This window comes from Brassica napus, chromosome C6 (genome assembly GCF_020379485.1).
Source record: "Brassica napus cultivar Da-Ae chromosome C6, Da-Ae, whole genome shotgun sequence".
NCBI lineage: Eukaryota > Viridiplantae > Streptophyta > Magnoliopsida > Brassicales > Brassicaceae > Brassica > Brassica napus.
Window position 1 is genome coordinate 29,339,787 of NC_063449.1, and position 24,070 is coordinate 29,363,856.

General features: G+C 36.6%; 2 protein-coding genes across 2 annotated transcripts; one reads left to right on the forward strand and one right to left on the reverse strand.

The window, feature by feature from the left end:
• Window positions 1-74: 74 nt before the first annotated feature.
• LOC106432701 (F-box/kelch-repeat protein SKIP4) lies at window positions 75-1,737 on the forward strand. The gene is made up of 3 exons (XM_013873545.3): window positions 75-258; window positions 442-962; window positions 1,032-1,737. Exons 2-3 carry the CDS (start codon window positions 469-471, stop codon window positions 1,615-1,617), a joined length of 1,080 nt encoding a protein of 359 aa, XP_013728999.1. The 5' UTR covers window positions 75-258; window positions 442-468; the 3' UTR covers window positions 1,618-1,737.
• Window positions 1,738-13,752: 12,015 nt separating this feature from the next.
• On the reverse strand, window positions 13,753-23,399 carry LOC106434348. Its single transcript, XM_048760249.1, has 4 exons — window positions 16,172-23,399; window positions 15,801-15,906; window positions 15,391-15,726; window positions 13,753-15,304 (listed from the first exon to the last, which is right to left on the reverse strand). Exon 1 carries the CDS (start codon window positions 22,618-22,620, stop codon window positions 21,601-21,603), a length of 1,020 nt encoding a protein of 339 aa, XP_048616206.1. The 5' UTR covers window positions 22,621-23,399; the 3' UTR covers window positions 13,753-15,304; window positions 15,391-15,726; window positions 15,801-15,906; window positions 16,172-21,600.
• Window positions 23,400-24,070: the final 671 nt, after the last annotated feature.

Sequence of the window (24,070 nt, forward strand, 5' to 3'; positions counted from 1 at the left end):
GAAACCAAGGCCCAATAGAAGACGAATACGGCGTCGTGTTGGAACGGAACGTAAACAAACCCTGTAAGCAACCGTTTCCAAAACGACGTCGTGGAGGTTGCTTAGAAGAAGCGATCTTCTCTCTTCTCTCTGCTCTCTCCTCCTTCCTTCTCCGGGAAGCTCGCAATCATCAAACTTCTGGCGATTGCTCAATCACGCTTACCTTAGTGACGATCTGAGATATCTAAGTCTACTCGTCAAGCTCCGAAAATTCGGCAGGTATTGTATCTATGCTTCAAAATTTTCGAGATGTAGATCTGGATTGTAGTCATAGTGAATTTGATGCAGTTGCTGACCGATTTGATCTGTAGACTGAGAGAGATCTAAATAATTTAATTTGCGTTTTCTGTATTTGAATCTGTTTCTTGGCCTTCAACTGTTTATTGTTTTGGCCATGAACAGAGTTTTGTAGAATCTCATTGATTCACAATGGAGCGTATAGTACATGAGAGCACAAACGAACGTGCGGATCAATCGAAAGAGACACAAACGTCGCTTATAAGCGGAGTCCCTGACGATATCTCGAATCTCTTCTTAGCTAGAGTTCCAAGATCACACCACATGGCGATGAAATGCGTTTCCAGGAGATGGAGAGATTTCATCTCCAGTGACGACTTCTGCGACTATCGCAACAAGTCTAACTTAGCCGAGTCTTGGATCTACGCCTTGTGCCGCCACAACACGTGTGGCCGTGTCTTCTTACACGTGCTGAATCCCTCTTCTTCGAGAAGATCATGGAGAAGAGTCCATGAGATTCCTACGCATATCACTTTTAGAGACGGTATGGGTTTTGCAGTGTTGGGTAAGAGACTGTTTGTGTTGGGTGGATGCGGTTGGGTTGAAGGTGCTAGTGATGATGTTTATTGCTATGATGCTGCTATGAACACTTGGCTTCACTTACAACCTTCTCTTTCAACTAGAAGGTTAGGGTTCTTGATACTTGCCATTTTAGCAAATAGTTCAGTGTTTGATCTTCTGATTGCGTTTTGCAGATGCTTCTTTGCTTGTGAGACGCTGGACGGGAAGATTATGGCGATTGGTGGGTTAGGAGTGAACTCAAAAGCTCCACAGACTTGGGACATCTACGATCCTGTAACGAAAGCATGTGTATCCTTCTCAGACGCGAATATTGTCCGTGATATTGAAGATTCATTTGTAATGGATGGGAAGGTTTATGTTCGCGGTGGTGTTGGAGCTGTAGTATATGATGGATTGAGCGGAGTTTGGAAGCGCGTGGAGGATGATATGGCATCAGGGTGGCTAGGTCCAGCAGTTGTTGTAGGAGATGATCTCTATGTTTTTGATCAGAGTTTTGGAGCTACGCTGACAATGTGGTGCAAGGAAACGAGGGTGTGGATTCGTATCGGGAAGCTATCTCAGTTGGTTATGACGCAGCAATGTCGGCTTGTTGCTATGGGAAGTAATATATTTGTGATTGGTAAGGATTGCTCTACTGTGGTGATTGATGTTGAGAATGTGAGGAAGAAGACGGTGAATGGAGTAATGGTGTGTTCTTCTATACCCAAGACTTGGGATGATACTATTGATGTTATTTGCTGTAAATCTATAGCTATATAATGTTTAACACTGTACTTTTGATCCTTGCAAACTGTTTATCTTGCTCATGTAAAATCACAAGCCTGTGTGAATCAGGTGATTCTAATCACAAATCCAAATCTCAAAAGCCTTGGTTGTTGATTGATCAATGTAGCCAGCTCCTTCATCCACTAAGTTTGATCTTTTGACAAAGTCTATTGAAAATACTACGTTGTTGTCTATGTTCGACAGATGATGAGCTGCTAAGCTCTCAAATGTGGTTGGTTTGCAGACAAGAACCCACTACTCTAAAGTTACCTTCTAAATTAGTTGTGTTCCAGGAGGCGGTAAAAAGCTTACTCATGAGTTCCTTTAGTTTCTCCAAATCGCCTTTGCTTGATAAGGAGGTCTCTAACATTCTAAATACTGGTTTGACCACGTACCTTCCTCTCTCCACTGTCTGCCTCGAGCACTCAAATGCATCATTAGCCTTTCTTCTTGCACACAGTACAGTGGTAAGGATGTACATTATCAGGTGACGATTGTTTTTTTGGTTTTTGGTTTTTAGTTTTGTTTTTTAGTTTTTGTTTTTTAGCTTTTGGTTTTTAGTTTTTGGTTTTTGATTTTGCAGTAGATTTTAGTTTTTTGAAAAACTTGAATGGTGATTTTAGATTTTAGATTTTAGTTTTTGGTTTTTGATTTTTGCTTTTAAAAATAATAAATGAAAATATTATTAAGAGGAAATATAGCTTATATGTATCAGGTGGTCAAAAAAAAAAAAGCTTATATGTATCAACAATATTTTTTTGTGTGATGACTTACTTCAAATAAAAAATATTTTATTTATATGTATAGGAGTTATTTATCTTACATCAATTTATTATTAGACAAAAATAACATTCAAATATTATAATATTTTTATTACAATAAAGCTTTTTTATGATTAGCATAGATGTAATTTACTATATTAAAAAAAATGTGACCATCAGTTTATTATTTCATAAAATATTATTCAAATATTGTTATAATTTTATTAAAACTAAACTGTGTTATAATAAGAATATGTAATATGCCTTACGTGTGCCTTAAGTATTATATAGATGTGCTCATGAATTATTATTAGCAATCAAAAATGCCTTAGGTAAAGTGTCTTACGTTTTTTCCATAGTACCAAAATGCCTTACGTAAGTCAATTTGTAATAATGCATAAATGTAAAAAAGGTTTTTGGCAAGAAAACTAGGAAAAACTGGTTTTTGGTTTTTGTTTAGAAATTGACAGTTATTTAAAAAACTAGTTTCCCTAGATTTTAGGAAAACCATTTTTTTAAAAAGCTTGATTAGATGAAAATTGGTTTTTGGAAAAACAAAAACCAAAAACTATTCTAAAAACTAGAAACAATCAACCTCTCAACGAGGTGGCAAGTGCCACCATAAAATTTTCAATTTTTTAAAATAATATATCCGAACTTTAGTTATTTCCCTTCCCTTTACTAAATATCATATTCTAACCATAAATTTTATGTTTATACTAGATTCTGATTTTTTTTTTAATTTTTTGTCATATCATATCAATTTTTTGTTTTAATTTTTTTTTTTAAATTAATTTCCATATTTGTGGCTTTCTTTGTAATCATATTTGTGTATAAATCTTAATCAAAATATATTTTATAAAATAATAGCAATTTAAAAGTTGATTCGGTATACGTTCGGTTCTTTGTAATTATATGCATGTATACCCGTTTCTTCGTAATCATATTTGTCCGTTCTAGATCTTGACCCGCGGGTATAATATTGGTTTGTAATTTTTTGTTTTTTATGTTTCTATAAATATGTAACATTTTTATGTAATTTTTTCTTATATGTTAAAGAAATTTAATTTATATACAGTTATATAACGTAAGATTATCCTAACTACTATATTTATTAAAAAAACGTAGTGTTATATAACATATATTAAGATAGGGTTGTTTTTTTTAACTTGTTGATAACCACCCTAACGTAGTGATTATTGTTTAAATAAAATTAGATATATTTATATAAAAGAGAATAATAAAAAACTCTTTAAATAAAAGAAATAAATAATTAGATATAATATTTATTGATAGGTTATGATCTTATTTTAATAGAATAGATATGATTTTTCCTTCCCCCACCCCGCCACCCTCCAATTAAAAATTAATTCTACATTCATCACTGAGGGCAATACCCTTTATCCAGCATATACTCCCACAAGGCTAGTCCTAGTCTCGTAGATTAACTTCACCGTTCTGACAGAACAGCTTCATCAGCATCGCCACGGTTCGTGTGTTTCGGAACCAAAGACCTTCCCTTCATTTTGTGGGATAGCTCACATATGACATACTAGGCCTGGGACTTATTATCCGAGATCCGGATTCGATCCGAGATCCGCTCTGGATCCGCTCCAAAAATAGGATATCCGGGGTGCCCGGATCCGAATCCGGATAGTAAAATCTTGGATCCGTGCAAACCGAATCCGGATCCGGATATCTTAATTTTTAGGTCTGGATATCCGTATCCGGATCCGTATTTTTAAAATACATTAAATTTTTAAATTTTATTAATATTTATATTTGATATATTAATATTTATACATGAATTAATCTTATAATATTATATTTTAGTTTTTACAATATTATAAACATATATAAATATATTTATAAATATTTAATTTATGTATTATATTAAAAAAATTAGTATTTTTTGTTAAAAAAATTATTTTTAATTATTTTGACGGATCCGGATCCGGATATCCGCGGATAATAGAATATCGAGATGGATATCCGAAACCCGGATATCCGGAAACCACGAATCCGGATCCGGATATTTAATCCACGGATCCGACGGATCCGGATCCGGATCCAGATCCGGATACCCTAAACTTCCCGGATATCCTAAATTTCCCGGATATCTGGATCCTAGGGCTATGACATACCCCGTTAATTCCTTTCTCTTTTTTTTTTAAAGAAATAAAAATTCCTCTCTCGTGCTGGACTTTATTTATGATATGACTTTTACGTAAACTACAACTGGCAGAAAATGCAAACTAGACAACGATGCTTATCTTTTTTTAGACCATTCTCTACGTACTCATTTAATTAAAGTTTTTTTTGGGGCTAAAAATGGAGTAACATTAAATATGACCGCTTTACTCCATTTTTTTTCTTTTTTTTTTGGGCTAAAAATGGAGTAACATTATTTATGACATGACTTTTAGGTAAACTATTTTTTTTGATAAAATGTTAAATTATTCACTATACTATTACCTTATATTAAAATAAAAAGGTATATTAAAATAAAAATGTATAAAACTAAATGTTTGATCATACTTGAATACATTACAGTTGTTATAAATCATATTATGGATGTCCATAACCAGCCCATACTAGAGAGAGAGCCGGCGCCCTAAAGAGAGAGAGAGCCGGCGGCTAAAGAGAGAGAAAGAGAGAACCCTAGTTTCCTTTTCCTTGTTGGTTTATGATTTGTACTATTTCCATTATTCTATGACGGTGTAATTCCATATATATAAATGGCTCATTATGTTTAAGAGTAATAAGTATATACAGTTTCTATTATCTAGTTTCACAGCACGTTATCAGCACGATTACTCTAAGAACCCTAAGCTAAAATCCAAAATCGATAAACCCTAAAACCCTAGCCGACGAACCGTAATCCCGATCGCGAGAACCATCTTGATCGCGAACCTTCCCGATCCAAGCTTCTTCGCGTCCCGATCAGTTCCAGCTCACGGCGATCTCAGCTTGGACAGCTAACGTTCTGGATATCAGCTTCAACCTGTTTGCGTCCTGATCTAAGCAAGAACAGCTCGCGATCTTCTCTTGTCCGATAGACGATCTCAGCCAGCTCGCGTTCCCGAAGGACAGCTCGCGTTCCCGATCATCAACGTCCAGATCGCGTCTCTTCTCATTTGTGGTCCATTCAACACATCTGAGGTTAAGGTAACTCGAAACCCTAATGATCAATCATTGAACACAAAATCGAATTTTGATTGCTTGATATGAATTGAAACCATAAAACCTTAAACCCTAATCGAAACTAATAAGCAAATCGAAATCTTAATGTGTTGAAATCGAAACCATACACCCTAATTCGAAACCTTAATGGTTTTGAATCGAAACCTTAATGATCTAATGATCAAAATCGATTTCCTAAACCCCAATGATCTAATGATCAAAATCAAGACCCTAATACTTTAAATCCCTAGCCGCATGCATGCATAATGCATGTTATGCATAAAATCGATCCAAACCTTAATTAATCTTTGAAATCGAAATTGATTGTTTTGATTGATTGAATATGATCACATAGAAATCGTTTGCTAGGATTGCTAAACCCATACTTGAATTTGGTTGATTGAATTGATGAACCGATTGAATGTTTTGAGATTAAGGAATCGCCTAGGTTAATTGTTCTCATCCTGTTTAAGACTTAACCTGACCGGCTTTGTTCATATGTTTAAAATGCTAATCGCATTGAATATGATCCGTTAAGTTGATAGTAATTAACACCTTGATGCATTGCTTGATTGCTTGATCACTTAGAAACCGATTGCTAAGATGTATGAACCGATTGCATTAAGATCATATAGAAACCGTTTGATAAGATTGTTCATACCTTGTCTTGGCCGTGCGACTTATCTTGCATCATACTCGTATGAACTGAATGCATCATATCCGTTTGGTCGTGTAACCAATTCGCATTACATACCTGATTGTCTTGTATAATCATAAGAACACTAAGAACATTATAATCTTTAAAGATCTAAATTATAAAACATATGATTTCAGATGTCGAAAATCAACAACTTGGATTTTGCTGCCCTAAATCTCACTGGAGATAATTACTTTCAATGGGCACTTGATGCTAAGATCATCCTGAAATTCAAGGGACTCGGTGAGTGTATCACCGAGGACAATGGTGCTAGTGAGAAAGATAGATACAGAGCCATCTTGATCATTCGCCATCATCTAACTGAGAGTCTCAAAGATCAGTATCTGACCATTGAGAATCCATTAGACCTTTGGACAGAATTGAAAGCAAGATATGATCACCAGAGAACAGTAATCTTACCAAAGGCTATGTATGATTGGAGGAATCTCAGGATCCAGGACTATAAGTTTGTGGACGAGTATAACTCAGCCCTATTTAAGATTGTTTCGAAATGGAAACTGTGTGGTGAGGACAAAATAAAGGATATGCTTGAGAAAACCTTTTCCACCTTCCACACAAGCAATGTGTTGTTACAACAACAGTACCGTGAGAAGGGCTTCACGACCTATGCTAATCTGATTTCTTGTCTATTGCTCGCTGAGCAAAACAATGAACTGTTGATGAGAAACAGTGAAATGAGACCTCCTGGATCAACCCCATTACCTGAGGCACATGCGGCCACAGAGGCCAAGAAAGAAGCTAACCACGTCCAAGGAAATGGCCAACACGGCTGTGGTCGTGGAAAATGGCATGGACGTGGCTGTGGTCGAAATTCTTTTGGCCGCGGACGAGGAAACCAGTATGGTCGAGATCATGGTCGAGACCGTGGCCAAGGACACTCGTTTGGCCGAGGTCATGGCCGAGGCCGTGGGACATCATTCAAACCGCAACACTCGACCAAATCAGTGTGCCATAGATGTGGTATGGGCAATCATTGGGCTAAGACATGTAGGACTCCCAAACATCTAGTTGACCTCTACCAAGAGAGTTTGAAAGGGAAGAATCCTGAAGCCCACATGACATATCAAGATGGTGAAGATGATTTTAATCATGACCAAGACGATCTTATGGATTATGAAACTTCAGATTGTCTAAAAGATTGAAGTTGATTTCGACATTTGTGTTCTAAAACTTTTGTGTTCTTTGCTTTGGTGTTTTTCTATGTTGACATTTCTTTGAACTTGTTTTATTAAACTTAATAAATGAATAATTTTTATTTATGAAGTCTCTAAGTATCATCCTACGAATCTTGTTTTAGAAATGAACAAAAACAAGGATGTATTCATAGTGGACAGTGGGTCAAGCCACACGATCTTAAGAGACAAAAGATACTTCATAAACTTAACCCTTAAAAATGCCAACATCTCCACAATTGCGGGTATAACTAGTCTCATAGAGGGCCACAGCCAGGCTAACATTCTGTTGCCTATGGGTACGCATCTTGAAATATCAGATGCATTATATTCACCCAGCTCAAAGAGAATCCTATTGAGTGTTAAAGACATTCAAATGAATGGTTTTCATATTGAGACTAAGGGCGAAGGAAACAAAGAGTTCCTTCAGATCATTGAAATCGCCCAAGGCAATAAGAAAGTCTTAGATCTATACATGCACTCTCTACTGGTCATTACCATACCAAAGTTAGTATGACTGAGGCTAATGCCACTTTTAACAAAGAGGCCATCGAAAATTTCACTCTATGGCACGACCGGCTTGGCCATCCCGGTTCGACCATGATGCGTAAATTGATCTCGAACACTAATGGCCATACATTTAAAGAGAAACGAGTTGTTCCTAAGAACATAACGTGTGTAGCATGTTCACGAGGGAAACTCATCGTTCGGCCGTCACCAGTTAAAGTGACTAAGGAAACGATAAACTTTCTGGAAAGAATACAAGGAGACATCTGTGGACCAATACACCCACCTTGTGGGATGTTTCGATATTTCATGGTCATCATTGATGCGTCCACGAGATGGTCGCATGCCTGTCTCCTGTCAACCCGCAACTTGGCGTTTGCGAGGTTGCTTGCTCAGATAATTCGATTACGAGCTCATTTTCCAGATTTTCCTTTAAAGACTATACGTCTTGATAATGCTGGTGAATTCACGTCCCAAGCGTTTAATGATTACTGTATGTCTATGGGGGTAACTTTGAAACACTCCGTGGCACTTGTACATACACAAAACGGCTTAGCCGAATCATTTATAAAACACATACAACTAATAACTCGACCATTGCTTATGAGGTCGAGACTTCCGGTTTCTGCTTGGGGACACGCCGTGCTACATGCGGCTGAACTCATACGCATCAGGCCATCTAGTGAACATAAATATTCCCCATCACAATTGCTTACGGGTCATGAGCCAGACATATCCCATCTTAAGACAGTTGGTTGTGCTGTTTATGTTCCAATTGCTTCACCACAGAGAACAAAGATGGGACCTCAAAGGAGGATGGAGATATATGTTGGATATGATTCTCCCACGATTATTAAGTACTTTGAGCCAACTACGGGTGATTTATTTAAGGCCAGGTATGCGGATTGTCATTTCGATGAATCCGAACATCCAACATTATGGGGAGATAATAATAAGCTGGTAAAAGAAATTACATGGAATCAAACATCCTTATCTTGGCAAGATCCTCGGACTCAAGAATGTGATTTAGAAGTCCAAAAGATAATACATTTACAAAAGCTAGCTAATCAATTGCCAGATTCCTTTGCTGACCCGAAAAGAGTGACAAAGTCATATATACCAGCTGCTAATGCACCAATTAGAATTGATGTTCAAGAGGGACACAATAAAGTTGCTACATAGTCTAGACAACGTTTGAAACGTGGTACACCAATAGGTTCCAAAGATAAGAACCCTCTGAAAACAAAGAAAGGTGTTGAATCCGAGGTTGGAACCCCAGACATGGCCGCAACCGATCCTACCCGAGATGTGGCCGCGTCCGACCATAAGGCTTTAGACATGGCCGATGGTCCTGATGTACAAAACACTGATGCTTGGGATGCCAAGCTTCATGGTACTGATGATCCTGATAATAATGAGATCTCAATAAATTATGTCTTGTATGGGATACAATGGAACATAAAGAATGTCGACATTGATGATATATTTGCATACAAGGTAGCACTTGAACTTATGGAGTTAAACGAGGATCATGAACCCACGTCTATTTATGAGTGCACTCAACGATCAGATTGGATCAAATGGAAAGAAGTTATAAACGTGGAGTTAAATTCTTTAAAGAAAAGAGGTGTTTTCAGTCCTCTAATCCGAACACTATATGATGTTAAACCAGTTGGATACAAATGGGTCTTTGTGAGGAAAAGAAATGAACATGGTGAAGTAGTGAGATATAAAGCACGGCTTGTTGCACAAGGATTCTCACAAAGACCAGGAATAGATTATAAGGAGACATACTCCCATGTGGTGGATGCTACTACTTTTAGATTCCTAATAAGTCTGGCTATAAGAGAGAAATTAGACTTGCGGTTAATGGATGTAGTAACTGCATACTTATATGGTCCACTGGATAATGAGATATATATGAAAGTCCAAGAGGGTATTGAATTGAAAAACATATCGAGTTCTCGAGAACAACATTGTATAAAGTTGAACAAATCACTTTATGGATTGAAACAATCAGGTCGAATGTGGTACAATAGACTAAGTGAGTACCTAGTGAAAGAGGGATATAAGAATGACCCGATCAGTCCATGTATTTTTATAAAGAAATTCGAAAATAAATGATTTTTGATCATAGCAGTGTATGTTGATGATCTGAATATCCTAGGAACCTCTGGAGAGATTTCGCAAACAGTTGAATATCTTAAGAAAGAATTCGAGATGAAAGATCTAGGAAAAATGAAATTCTGTTTGGGATTACAACTTGAGTACATTAAAGATGGAATCCTTATGCATCAAATGGCATATACAGAAAAGATACTCAAGAGATTTAATATGGCCGAGTCTCACCCATTGTCGATCCCCATGGTCGTGAGGTCCCTCAGCCTGGACACTGATCCGTTTTGTCCTAAGATGGACGATGAAGATGTCCTAGGTCCCGAAGTGCCATATCTCAGTGCCATATGAGCTTTGATGTATCTGGCTAGTCACACACGACCAAATATATGTTTTTCCGTGAATCTATTGTCTAGATTTAGCTCTTGTCCGACCCAAAGGCACTGGAACGGGGTTAAACATGTTCTTCGTTACCTGCAAGGAACGAAAGACTTGGGTCTATTTTATACTAACCAAAACAAAGAAGGTTTAGTTGGTTTTGCTGATGCATGTTATCTTTCGGATCCACACAATGCTCGATCACAGACAGGCTATGTGTTCACACATGGTGGAACGGCCATATCATGGTGTTCCATGAAGCAGACGATCGCGGCCACATCTTCAAATCATTCGGAAATCTTGGCCATTCATGAGGCCAGCCGCGAATGTGTATGGTTAAGGTTCATGACCAACCATATCCGAGTCGATTGTGGGATGACCGAAGGCAAGGACGTACCAACCGTGATGTATGAAGACAATGCAGCTTGCATTGCTCAGCTTAAGGATGGCTACATCAAAGGGGACCGGGCGAAGCACATACTACCTAAGTTCTTCTTCACGCACGAGCTACAGAAAGCCAGCAAGGTCCAAGTAGTCCAAGTGCGTTCCAGCGACAACTCAGCAGACCTTGTTCACCAAATCACTTCCGACCTGTACGTTCAGGAAGCTCACGCATCAGATTGGGATGCGTAGGTTGAAAGACCTTCAGTGATGTTCAGAACAGGGGGAGTAATACGTGTTGTACTCTTTTTCCTTCACCATGGCTTTGTCCCACTGGGTTTTCCTGATAAGCTTTTAATGAGACAACATCCAAAGCGTATTACAAACTCTGTATGGTTATGAAATCCAAGGGGGAGTGTTATAAATCATATTATGGATGTCCATAACCAGCCCATACTAGAGAGAGAGCCGGCGCACTAGAGAGAGAGAGAGAGAGAGAGAGAGAGAGAGAGAGACCCTAGTTTTCTTTTCCTTGTTGGTTTATGATTTGTACCATTTCTATTATTCTATGACGGTGTAATTCTCTATATATAAAGAGCTCCTTATGTTTAAGATTAATAAGTATATACAGTTTCTATTCTCTAGTTTCACAACAACCACAACAACAACAGTTGGAATAACAACTCATTTAATTAAAGTTTGTTTGCTTAAATGCATGGAAATATATTTATATAGTTTTATTTTGTTGTTATATGCCGCGGCTGAGGGAGAGTATTATGAAATTCAGAGTCGTCTTATTTGACTTATCTTTCGATAAATGTAAGATTATAATTTCATTGGAAAATTGTGAAATACTCAAGTTTAGATACCCTTAATAATCTTTAGAGCTAAAACTTTAAGTCAAAATTTTGAAATAAAACCTAAGCGACTAACTTTACATTAAAAAGATGCCGGACGAAAATTGCCATCACAAAGCTAAAATCACAAAATTCGTGGATTTTAAATTAGATCTCATAAATCTATGATTTGATATTATGAAATAACTACTTTTAAGAATTTTCTCCAATCTCTCTCTGAAAAGCTTCGACATCTTCTTCCGTTCATCTGCTCCGGCTGCTCTCATAGAGCCGGAGTCGGATTTAAATTCTCTCTTTTGATAAAAATCTTTTGTTTTCATTCTTTTCTCAGCGGTGAATTTCTCTAGATCCAGATCTAGTTTCGATCCATACCGGAATGGTTGCGAGTGGTATGAAGATCTTCCTCATACAGTTCAAGCTCCTTCTAGACATCTCTGGTTAGGTCTTGGCCTACCTGTTTGATCTGATTCAGTCTCTTTTGTCTTCTGTTGATTTGCATGTTGGATTAGAGTTATCTTGGTTTCTTCACTAGTTCGATCTTCTGTAGCATGTCTCTCTGCATGCGTCAGAATCTGGTGTTGAAGGCATTTGCTCCTTGTCATTAACCTTTAGATCTGATTGAGATCTATTTCTTTCACAAGCTTCAAGCAGGCGTTTCAATTCGTCATCCCTTCGACTCCACCGTATCCGGTTTGTAGACAAAAAAATAAATTGTTCTTTTGTTCTCCCGGATCTTGTTACTTTGGATTTCAATTGTTTGGGCCATTCACTATAGGAGGTTTCTCTCTCTGTGGTTTGATCAAGTTTGTCTCCACCATCTCTCTAAGGTTCTCATTCTAAGTCCACATGCAATTTGTACTATCTCCATTTTGGATCATCTGTTTTAACTGATCATGATGTTCTAATTGTTAGCTTGTGTTGTATCTCTCTTTCGGTTAGTTTTATGTTTTCATATTATCTCCCTCTTGTGGGCTCATGATTCCGGGGATGTTTGTCTACTCCGCCGGCCTGTTATTCCCAGATTACTTGTAATCGTCGGCCTAGTTTGTAACAATGGTTTTGAAGTTAATATAATGTGATCTTTAGTGTGTAATAAAAGGGAAAAACTACTTTTAACTTCTAAGTGTATATATATGTTTAAAAATCTGTGTTTGACCACAATTTTAAAAAGTCCAAGGAAACAAAAAAGTCCAAGGAAACAATTATATTAATTTCATTTGAAAAGGATAACTTCAGTTATTACACGCTACTACACATAAACTGTTCAAGCAAAGTCATCATAATTAAGTGAGATCACTATTTCAAAGTTATATAAGTTTACTTTTTTGAAAACAAAGTTAAATAAGTTGCATGACCAGTTTACAAGAAGATGATTTCAATTATTTACACTCTTTTTTCTCCAAAAAAATATAAAATTATTTACACTCTGTTTGCTAAATGAATGAAAAACTAAACTACATATTAGGACACCTCTAATAGTTACTTTCATTAAAATAATTTTTTAGTTATAATCCAATGATTTTCGTTAAAAAGAATATTCTAATACATTCTTGTTGTATAATATAAATTAGGAAATAGAACTTATATTTATTATTTATACTAGGGGTTTGGCCCGCCCCACGGGCGGGTGAGTTTACAACAAAATTATTTTATGTTAAAATATATTTATATTTTATAATCATTTGAAAAAAATTACTCTAAATTGAATATAATAAATATTTATTTTCTAAGATTATCTTATAAATTAATTATATTTTTTGAAGATTATATTTATTTTGTTAACATTTGACCTTTGTTTATAATTCTTATGTGTCTGAATTTTTATTTGTTATCAAATATATTTTTTGTCATTGTACTATTTTGTTTTCATTATTCATTTTCATTTATATTTTTTAATGGAAATACGTTTTCTTTTTGCATTTGCATGAGATTATATATGTAGTAATTTATTATATTTTTTCAATTGTGTGTTAAAGTTTTATGTTTGATTCTGGTATATCTGAATGTATTCTACCTGTGATTATGAGTGTGTTTCTAACAATGTTTTTATTCAAAATTTTCCTTAACTAAATATTATTTGTTTTTGACTAATCTAGAATTATTTGCTTCGCGCGGGCTTTCTAACTTTGTGTTATTGAGTTTGTGAGATTAAGGCTTTGAATGATAACGTCGAAAATATCCATATTATACATATACACATTTTGTTACTATTCAGTTTCTAATATGCAGAGAACACACAAATATGTCAGCATATACATAATTCCAACCATCTTCTTCTATGTTATAAATAATAATCAGGAACGTGCATGAACGAATGGTTGCATGTTAGTTTGCAAAAAACGAAGAGTTGCAGGTTCCTTATAAAATTTAGGCGATGTATTACAGGTTTGTTATAAAATTTAGGCGACGTACGCATGTCATTTTGTGAAGATCATATGTAAGCCGAGTTAAAAGAAGCAAGGTTTGATGCTTCAGAGTATGGGATAAAAACGCTAAGAGAGTTTTTATTAGGGATAAAAGCGCTAAGAGAGTTTTTATTAGGGAACATAACGAACATGAAAGTTAATCACCGAATGCTTTGATCATTGATAAAGATTATAAGTGACGGAAGTAAGGTTTGGATGGTTGGGTTAAGAGAGGGTCGAATTATTGTTTTTAGTGAACATTACTAATTTAAGGTAAACATAGGCACAGCTGCTACCAATCGATGGGTAACTGCAGTAGTAAATAACTAAATATTAACAACAACGAATATTGGGAGTAGTTGGACTTAGAGTACAATCAGAGACGTGGGCCATCCAATTGCTATGGCACTGGTTCTAAAATCCAGTTTACTTTTTTTTGCTGATTTTTTTTTTTTGTAATTTAACTCCAGTTTACTTGCATCCCAAGTGTAGACATGAAGTCGAAAACTTTTACCTGTTATTATTTCCAGATATCATGGGGAAACCTACATAATCAAAGTATGTTAATGGAGGTTTTTGGCGTGATTTTTGGGTAAAAATGATGCGGGTCCTATAGGAAAAATGAGTAGCAGTAAGTGAGAAGAGAGTAATGTGTAAGTCTTTATCGTTCAGTAAGTGAGAAGAGAGTAATCTCTAGTCTTTATCGTCTAGTCTTTGTCGTTCTAAACGAATCTAGAGTCTTACATTAAAGAAAAAATAGAGTTAGGCTACGAAGAGACTTGATTTCCTTTATATGTAAATTACTGAAGTATGATTTCCTTTATAGTAAACATTTGGAGTTGATTTCCTTTAGGTGATCTGTCTTTTTGACTAAACATGACGAAAATCTAATGTAAATGGATATATATTTTTTTTTTTTCATATCGAGTGTGTATTTGGGTAAGAGTGCTTGCATATAGATAATATATATATGTAAAATTAACAACTCCAAATGTTTACTAAGTAACCGAACCAAAAGGGAGAGAAATCTTGAATTAGATGGTGGACCAAGTTTCTTAACCCTTATTTGGAAAACATAAAGTGAGTTCAATTAACCAATGCATGGGAGAAACCGATGGCTATGTTCCTGTATAGTGCTCAATGCAGGAAACTAAGTCCATGCTTTTTTGGATGGGTTCCTTGGGTCTTGCTCCTCACCTTGTCCCTGAAGTTTATCAAAGCAAACCTCAGTAAATCCTAAATAACATGAAACAGTATAGTATATGCTTATATTATGGTCAGATTACAAACCATTGGATGAGGAACCTCTACAGCCCTGACATTTGTCACCTTAGACATAGCTGCGTCAGATGCTACAATACAGCCGAATCTTCACCGGCTGTACCTTATAAAGCATCAATGTTCCAATTCAAAGAAAGTAGTGAGTTTCAAATAATTAAAGGACTTATGTGATATTAAGAGGTTTAAGATATATATGCTTAAGGAGAGAACCTGAGAACATTAACAGCACTTGCGTTAGGAAATTTCACGGAGGAGTTTTCTGAAACACTTGGCACATGAGATGTAGCACCATCTGTTTGTAGTTCCTATAAAACTTTGGTTGTGTATAGAAACTCAATAACCTGCCTGTGAATGAGGTACATGGGTTTAATAATCCAAGTATAAGAAAACTTGAGAAGGTGGTGATTAAGAAAACATACTTGTGGTGGAGACTCCAGAAAGTAGGTTGTCAACTCCGCTAATGAAACAGTGACAACACCTTACTGTGTCACATTGGTGGAGTCACCACCGGCTGTGGCACACAATCTGGAAGTGGGATGAAAGCAGAACGTGAGGAAGAAGGTCCTATACTCCTATGTGTGAACAGGTTCTATCTAATGCATTACATTCAAGGTCCTTCATAAAATAAACTCTAACTTGCCACCACATATTTGTCAAAATTAAATAAAAGTGTGCCCCAGACTTTTCATTCAGGAAGAGACGGTATGAATTACATGTTGAAAAATGTGAGAGGCCTTCTTGAGAAACTTAAGTTTGTGAAAATATCTGCTTGTCTTTCAAGAACATTTACCTCCTACAAACTTGGTGTTTTTGCTGGTCACATCATCACTCTAGGCTGGCAGACACCACTTTCCAGTCTCTTGTGAAGGAGTTCAGTAAGGCTGTCAAAAACGCTTAAGCAAACAATCATGTCCCTGCCCAGGAAGTACATAGTTTATATATAGATTAGCAGGAGTGGTGATTAAAATGCATGAAAAATATTCAATAGTCTGTGTCGAAAGATATTACTTATCAACTTGGATGTTCACCATCACACATTGAGTCGTATGGCTTTGATCATCATATGTTTTCATGGTCTAGCAAATCTCACCAATGATGTCTGAAAGAGAAGATGTCGCTGGCATGAGATGTCTAAATATTCAACTACTGAGAACAGAAGCTACAAAATAGAAGTGTACCTACAACTCGACATTTGTATTTGCCAACGCCATCACTTGCTCGAGCTTACGGAACATGAACATCTCAGTTGGGATGGGATTAGCAACAGCATGGACTTTGACCAACTTAGTAAACTCGTGGAGTCAGATCGCAAAGATTGAATCTAAAAGCTTGAAATCGTTGTTGCTTCTTTTCACATTAAATCCACTAAGCTCATATATAGCTCACTCCCTAAGAGGTTGTCTGAATGTGTTTAGGCGATGGACCGTTACTGAGGCTTGGATGAAAAATGCATGTAGGCAAGAAGAGATTATGTGAAAAATGAGACCCATAAAAAAGGAAACGAAGTAACAACAATAACAAAACAAAATCAGTGAAATACTAACTTATCATACAAAAGCAGCATGTCGATGTAAGTTCACCTTTCTTCACATTTATAGCTTCCAAAAACGGAGAAGCGTAAGACAACGGTTCGACTGCAACTCCCGGGCTTCAATTCGGAAAGTGATATCTTGGAAGTCGCCATTGTTCTTCAAGGTTCATCTCTGTATGGCGCCGCAGATGCATTTTTATAGGTATGAGATTGTGAAGAAGCTGAAGAGAATGGTAATGAGAAGTAGTGGGTTCTCGGGTTTACTGAAATTGAATTTGAAGATTAATGGTGTGCACTTAAAGTGATTTGCAGCCGTTACTCTATCCTTCTCTCTGCCAAGAAAATTGATATTAGGGTTTTGGAGAGGATGACGCAGAAAAAAAGTACGCTGCTTGAGTCAGGGCCCACGCCCACAAAAGATAGTAAGAAGAAATCTGGACCAGGTCTGATTTTATTAAACAAACGATCAATGGGCCAAATGTTTGATAGGCCACAAGCGGAGAATCTTTAGTCCCCAAGCATCAGAAACAAAAGGAAAAAGAGAGGCTGACGTGTCATCATTTTCCCCCTCCTCCCTGATGACGTGGACGCAGGAGGAGAGACTCAAGCCAACTTTATTGTATAAGATATGTGTGTTTGATCGATAGAAGTAAGAGACATCAGATGTTTTTATGTGTTTGTAGTAAAGCGAGAGAGAGAGGGATTATAGAACTTGTGTTTCATATTATTATTGTTTCAAGAGAACTACAAGTCCTATTTATACTACTTTCACATCGGTTTAACATACAGATATTTGACAAAATAATATTATAAGATGGACAGATATTTATGTCCATATAAAGACAAGACTTGATGGATGATCATTGACTTTTCAACCTTTATCTTATAACACTCCCCCTTGATCATCCATCTTATATGTATTACGTAGTGCCTCGTTAAAAACCTAGTCACGGAAAAACTAATTGGGACAAAAACCATGACAAGGAAAAAAGATACACTGCCGTAATCTCCCCTGAGACTAGTAGACATAGATTTCTTGTCACAGGTCACGCAAATGTCGCATTCCGATACCATAGACATGTTTTCGGAATGTTGTAGTCGGAAGAGCTTTTGTAAACAAATCAGCTGGATTATCGCATGACTGTACATACTCGATGTCCACTTCTTTATTTTTCTCGAGCTCCCTTATGTACGAGAAAAATTTTGGAGGGATGTGCTTTGTTCTGTCGCTCTTAATGTAGCCTTCCTTGAGTTAAGCAACACAAGCCGAATTATCTTCAAATATTTTTGTCGGCTCTTTCTCGATGACTATTCCGCTTGATTCTTGTATGTGGTGACTCATTAATCGAAGTCATACACATTCTCGACATGCTTCGTGAAGCGCAATAGTTTCTGCATGATTCGAAGATATCGCAACTAGGGTTTGTTTGTGAGACCGCCAAGAGATCGCGGTTCCACTAATCGTAAAAATATAGCCGGTTTGTGATCGAGCCTTATGAGGATCTGATAAGTATCATGCATCTGCAAAACCAACTATACCAAACTCGAGTTTTCTAAAATAAATTAATCCTAAATCAACTGTACCTTGGAGGTAACGGAATACATGTTTTATTCCGTCCCAGTGCCTGCGAGTAGGAGCAGAGCTATATCTTGCTAATAGATTAGTAGCAAAGGCAATATCAGGCCTGATACAGTTTGCAAGATATAACAGCCCACCGATAGCACTCATATAAGGTACTTCAGGACCTAATATTTTCTCGCTATCTTCACAGGGCCTAAAAGGATCTCTCTCAACATCGAGAGTTCTACCGACCATTAGAGTACTCAAAGGAGTCACTTTATCCATATAAAGGCGTTTCAATAATCTTTTCGTATAATTTGATTGATGCACAAATATTCCTTCTCGGAGATGCTCAATCTGGAGCCCAAGACAAAACTTTGTCTTGCCGAGATCTTTCATTTCGAACTCCTCTTTCATATGAGTTCGAGCATCATCAACCTCTTTTTGAGTTCCAATTATGTTGAGGTCATCTACATATACATCAATGATCACAAAGCCAGATAACGATTTCTTTATAAAAACGCATGGACATATCGCATTATTCACATATCCTTTACTCAAAAGATATTCACTTAAGCGATTGTAGCGTCCGGATTGCTTTAATCCGTATAGTGATCGCTGTAACTTGACCGAACAAATCATCCTGGATTTTTCTTTCAATGTCTCGGGCATTTTCAATCCCTCAGGGAGTTTCATATATATATTGTCATCCAATGATCCATACAAATATGCAGTCACAACGTCCATGAGATGCATTTCAAGATTTTTAGACGCCGTTAGGCTCATCAAAAATCTAAACGTAATTGCATCCATTACGGGGAATACGTTTCCTCAAAATCAATTCCCGGTCTCTGAGAAAAATCTTGGGCAACTAATCGGGCTTTATATCGTGTTACTTAATTTTTCTCATTTACTTTTCTCACGAATACCCACTTATACCCAACAGGATTTACGTTCTCAAGCGTTATGACTATAGGTCCAAAGACATTTCTTTTATTTAGGAAGAGTAATTCAATTTGAATGACCTTCTTCCACTCCTCCCAATCATGTCTTTTCTGACATTCCAAAATGGACCTTAGATCGGGATCATCATTTTCATGATCGATCTCTTTGGACACAGAAAAGGAGAACATTCCATCAACATTTTTTATCTTATTTCTGATCCATAATTTTTCATCTCGGGCATAGTTGATGGAAATCTCATACTTTTCTGTTCCCTTCTCGTCATCTAGATCATCTTTATCTATGTCTTCTTTCAGACATTTATCAGTAACAGGTTATTCTAAAACCTTTCCATTTATGTCTTCTTTCAGACATCTTTCAATATCAGATTCTTCTGGAACCTTACTATTTTGCTCATCCAATTTCTTTTTCTTTCGGAGATTTTTATCTTTAGAACCTGTTGGCCTTCCCCTCTTTAACTGAACTCGAGGTTCACTCATTTTATTTCCATCAGTTTGTTCTTTAGGAACATCAACTCTGGATGGAACATTTTCAGCGGTACACATGATTTCGTCACCCTTCTCGTACCTGTGAACGCATCTGGTAATTGGTTTGTCAAATTATGCAAATGCACAATTTTCTGAACTTCCAGCTCTCTTTGATTCGTATGGGGATCAAGGTGTAACAACGATGGTGTACACCATGTAATCTCTTTAGGAATTCTACTAATTCCTCCCCCTAACGCTGGAAATTCATCCTCATTAAAATGGCAATCGGCAAATCATACCGTAAACATATCACCAGTTACCGGTTCCAGATATCTTATTGTACTTGGTGACGTATAGCCCACATATATTCTCAATCTCCTTTGTGGGTCCATTTTTGTTCTTTGTGGCGGTGCTATCAGAACATAGACCGCACACCCAAAAACACGGAGATGGGATACATCTGGCTCTTGCCCAGATGCCAATTGTAATGGGGAGTACTTATGATATGCACTCGGTCTTAACCGAACCAGTGCAGCCACATGCAATATAGCATGACCCCATACAGAAATTGGGAGCTTTGTTCTCAAGACTAACGGTCTTGCAATCAACTGCAACCGTTTTATCAATGACTCAGCCATGCCATTTTGTGTATGCACATGGGGAACTGGATGCTCAACATCAATCCCCATTGACATACAATAATCATCAAAGGCTTGCGATGTAAATTCACCAGCATTATCAAGCCTTACTTTCTTAATGGTATATTCTGAGAACTGCGTTCTCAGCTTTATTATCTGGGCAATGAACTTTGCGAAAGCCGTATTTTGTGTCGTCAAAAGAGACACACTTGACCATCTACTAGATGCGTCAATCAACACCATGAAATACTTAAACTTCCCGCACAGTGGGTGGATCGGCCCACACATATCACCATGTATTCTTTCTAAAAACATTGGTGATTCATTGCCTACTTTTGCTGGTGATGGCCGAGTTATAAGTTTTCCTTGAGAACATGCATTACATGTATACTCGCCCGTTTGCAAAAAAAATCCGTTTTTCAACGGCTGACCATTTGAATTTTGCACTATTTTTCTCATCATGACTGAACCAGGATGTCCTAGCCTCTCATGCCATATTTTAAATGTATCAGTAAACTTCATGTTTACCACGGCATAGGACTCGGTCATGGTTATTTTCGTACAATATAGTCCAAAGGATAACATTCTTAACTCTTCCAATATATGTTTCCTCTCGGACTTAATGCAAAGAAATTCAATGCCATCTTTACTCATAGTCTCAATATGATATCCATTCTTCGGATATCCTTAAAACTTAACAAGTTTCTATGAGACTCGGGGAAATACAATGCATCATTTATTTCAAATATCGTACCCCCTGGCATTGAAAATTTCGCTCTTCCAGAGCCCATAATAATCTTTGCATTACCAGATATTGTACTTACGCTTTCAGCATAATCTCTTATTTTGAGAGTAGAGAAATATTTCTTATCTTTAATTATCGTGTGCGTTGACGCACTATCTGCCAAACACAAATCTCCATTCATTGTCTCAAAATTTGGCATTTTCTGAATATAAAACATATATTATTAAACATGAAACATAACAAACATAACATATATCTTGCAACAGAAGATATAGATACTATAATACAGTCTACTTATATCACATCGATTTATATCACTCATCGATACTCTCTGGCTCAACCAGAAAGTCTGATACGTCGAGATGAGTATCATCGTTTAAACCATGAATGGAAGGCCCGGGTTCATCAGAGATGAAGTTTGTTTCACCTCTTCCTTTCTCTTTTCCCTTTTGGGATTCTCTATACAGATCGGCTAAATGTTTTGGTGTACGACAACTACGTACCCAATGACCTTTCATGCCGCATCTGTAGCAAACCTTTCCTGTTTGCCTTTTATTATCCCGGTCCTTTTCATTCCTTTCATTTTCGTGGAAGTTCTTGTTATCTCTTTCATCATAGGGACGGAATCTTCTTTCTATTCCTCTTCCACGACCATGATAACGGTTTCCACCACGTCCACGACCTCGTCCTCTCCTATTATCATAACTGGATGATGCAACATTCGCTTCCGGGAATGGAGCAGATCCAGTGGGACGAGCTTGATGGTTTAAAATCACGAGTTGATTATTCTGCTCCGCTACAAGGAGGACTTGCATCAACTCCGAATAACGGGTATATCCATTCACTCGGTATTGTTGCTGCATGATTACATTTTCAGGATGGAACGTGGAGAGAGTTTTCTCGATCATATCATAATCACTTATTTTCTCTCCACATAACATCATCCTCGAAGTAATTCCGAACATCGCGGAATTAAACTCACAAACACTTTTGTAATCCTGTAACCGGAGATGGATCCACTCGTGTTTAGCTTTCGGTAAGATCACATATTTCTGGTGATCGAACCTCTCTTTTAAAGATTTCCAGAGGTCACAAGGATCCTCTTTCGTAATATATTCATCCTTTAAACCATAATGGATGTGGTGTCGTAAAAATATCATGGCTTTTGTCTTTTTCTCATCCGACACCGTTTTTGAACTATCGATGGTTTCCAAAAGCCTGTTTCCTCTCAGGTGCATTTTTTCACCCACTGCCCAGGTCATATAATTATTTCCCGTAATATCCAGGGAATTAATTTCGAGCTTTGTCAAATTCGACATGATAACTGTATTCATAGAATAATAATATAAACATAGTAAATACGAGAATTTAAATGCATAATTTAAATGCAGAAATTAAAGGCATAAAATAAAAACAAAAATTAAATTGCAGAAATTTAAATTGCGGGAATTTAAATAGCATAAATAAAATCGGGAGGCTTAGCCTACCACATGATCCGAGGAGTCATAGACTACCATATTGATCATTTTCTCAAAGTCCGAGGAGACATGGTCTACCATTTTGACTTTTACTTATTTCAAGGTCCGAGGAGACTTAGTCTACCATTTTTGACATTTTCTTTTTATTCACGGAGGCAAAGCCTACCACGTGTTTCTCTGATCGTGAAGGCATAGCCTACCATAACGATTAGTCAGGAAAGGCAGTGCCTATCATCCCGAAAAATAAATGGAGAAGGCCTAGCCTCTCACTCCGGAAAAATAATAAAATTTAAATAAATTTAGTATATGGAAATACATAAATTTAAACATTACCTCAGCTGGTTTAAGAATTTTCGGATTGATAAGTTTCGGTTGGTTAGAGCTTCCGGATTGATAGACTTCACTGGTATATGAGAGCTCGTGCTCAGTTGGTCAGAGTTTCGTACTGATAACGTGTTGTATAATATAACTTAGGAAATAGAACTTATATTTATTATTTATATATGTGTGTTTGATCGATAGAAGTAAGAGAGATCAGATGTCTTTATGTGTGTGTAGTAAAGCGAGAGAGAGAGGGATTATAGAACTTGTGTTTCATATTATTATTGTTTCAAGAGAACTACAAGTCCTATTTATACTACTTTCACGTCGGTTTAACATATAGATATTTGACAAAATAATATTATAAGATGTACAGATATTTATGTCCATATAAAGACAAGACTTGATGGATGATCATTGACTATTCAACCTTTATCTTATAATAATTCTATTATTATTACAACTAGTTTCATAGTCTCCGCGCACGCGCGGGGCCGGAGACAATGATGATGCTTGGATGGGATTTTGATGTTTGTTTTGTGATTTTTTTTTGTTCGGGTTTTAATCGAAAATGGTCAGGATTGAAATTTATAAATCTCCCAGCATGATTGAATTGATATAAAAATGATTAGGAATTCATATGCTTTTGATATTTTGATATATTATTTTAGATGATGTTATCGAGTATTTGTGTTATTAGTGCTTTCATGTTCAAGAGTTGTGGTTTATGGTGTTGTTATTATCTAATTAGTAGGTTGTTAGTATATTATTGTTAAATAGTTGAATGACATTAAAAATAAAATGGTTTTTAAGATGTTTACAAATTATACAAAGAAACATAGTTTAATGGATAGAAAAGAGAAAGAGAGATCATGCTTGTTTAGAGCTTGTGCGGAATGTTTAGGGGTTAATATTTATTAGTGAATAAAGAATTTTATTTATTAGTGAATAATTTTTTTTATTTACAGATAAGAATGTTTAACAA

Bases quoted from the DNA above. Each gene is read 5' to 3' on its own strand.
- LOC106434348 (XM_048760249.1), bottom strand. From the start codon at position 22,620: ATGAATACAGTTATCATGTCGAATTTGACAAAGCTCGAAATTAATTCC.
- LOC106432701 (XM_013873545.3), top strand. From the start codon at position 469: ATGGAGCGTATAGTACATGAGAGCACAAACGAACGTGCGGATCAATCG. The intron at 963-1,031 runs GTTAGGGTTCTT...TGCGTTTTGCAG, and splicing joins CCTTCTCTTTCAACTAGAAG to ATGCTTCTTTGCTTGTGAGA.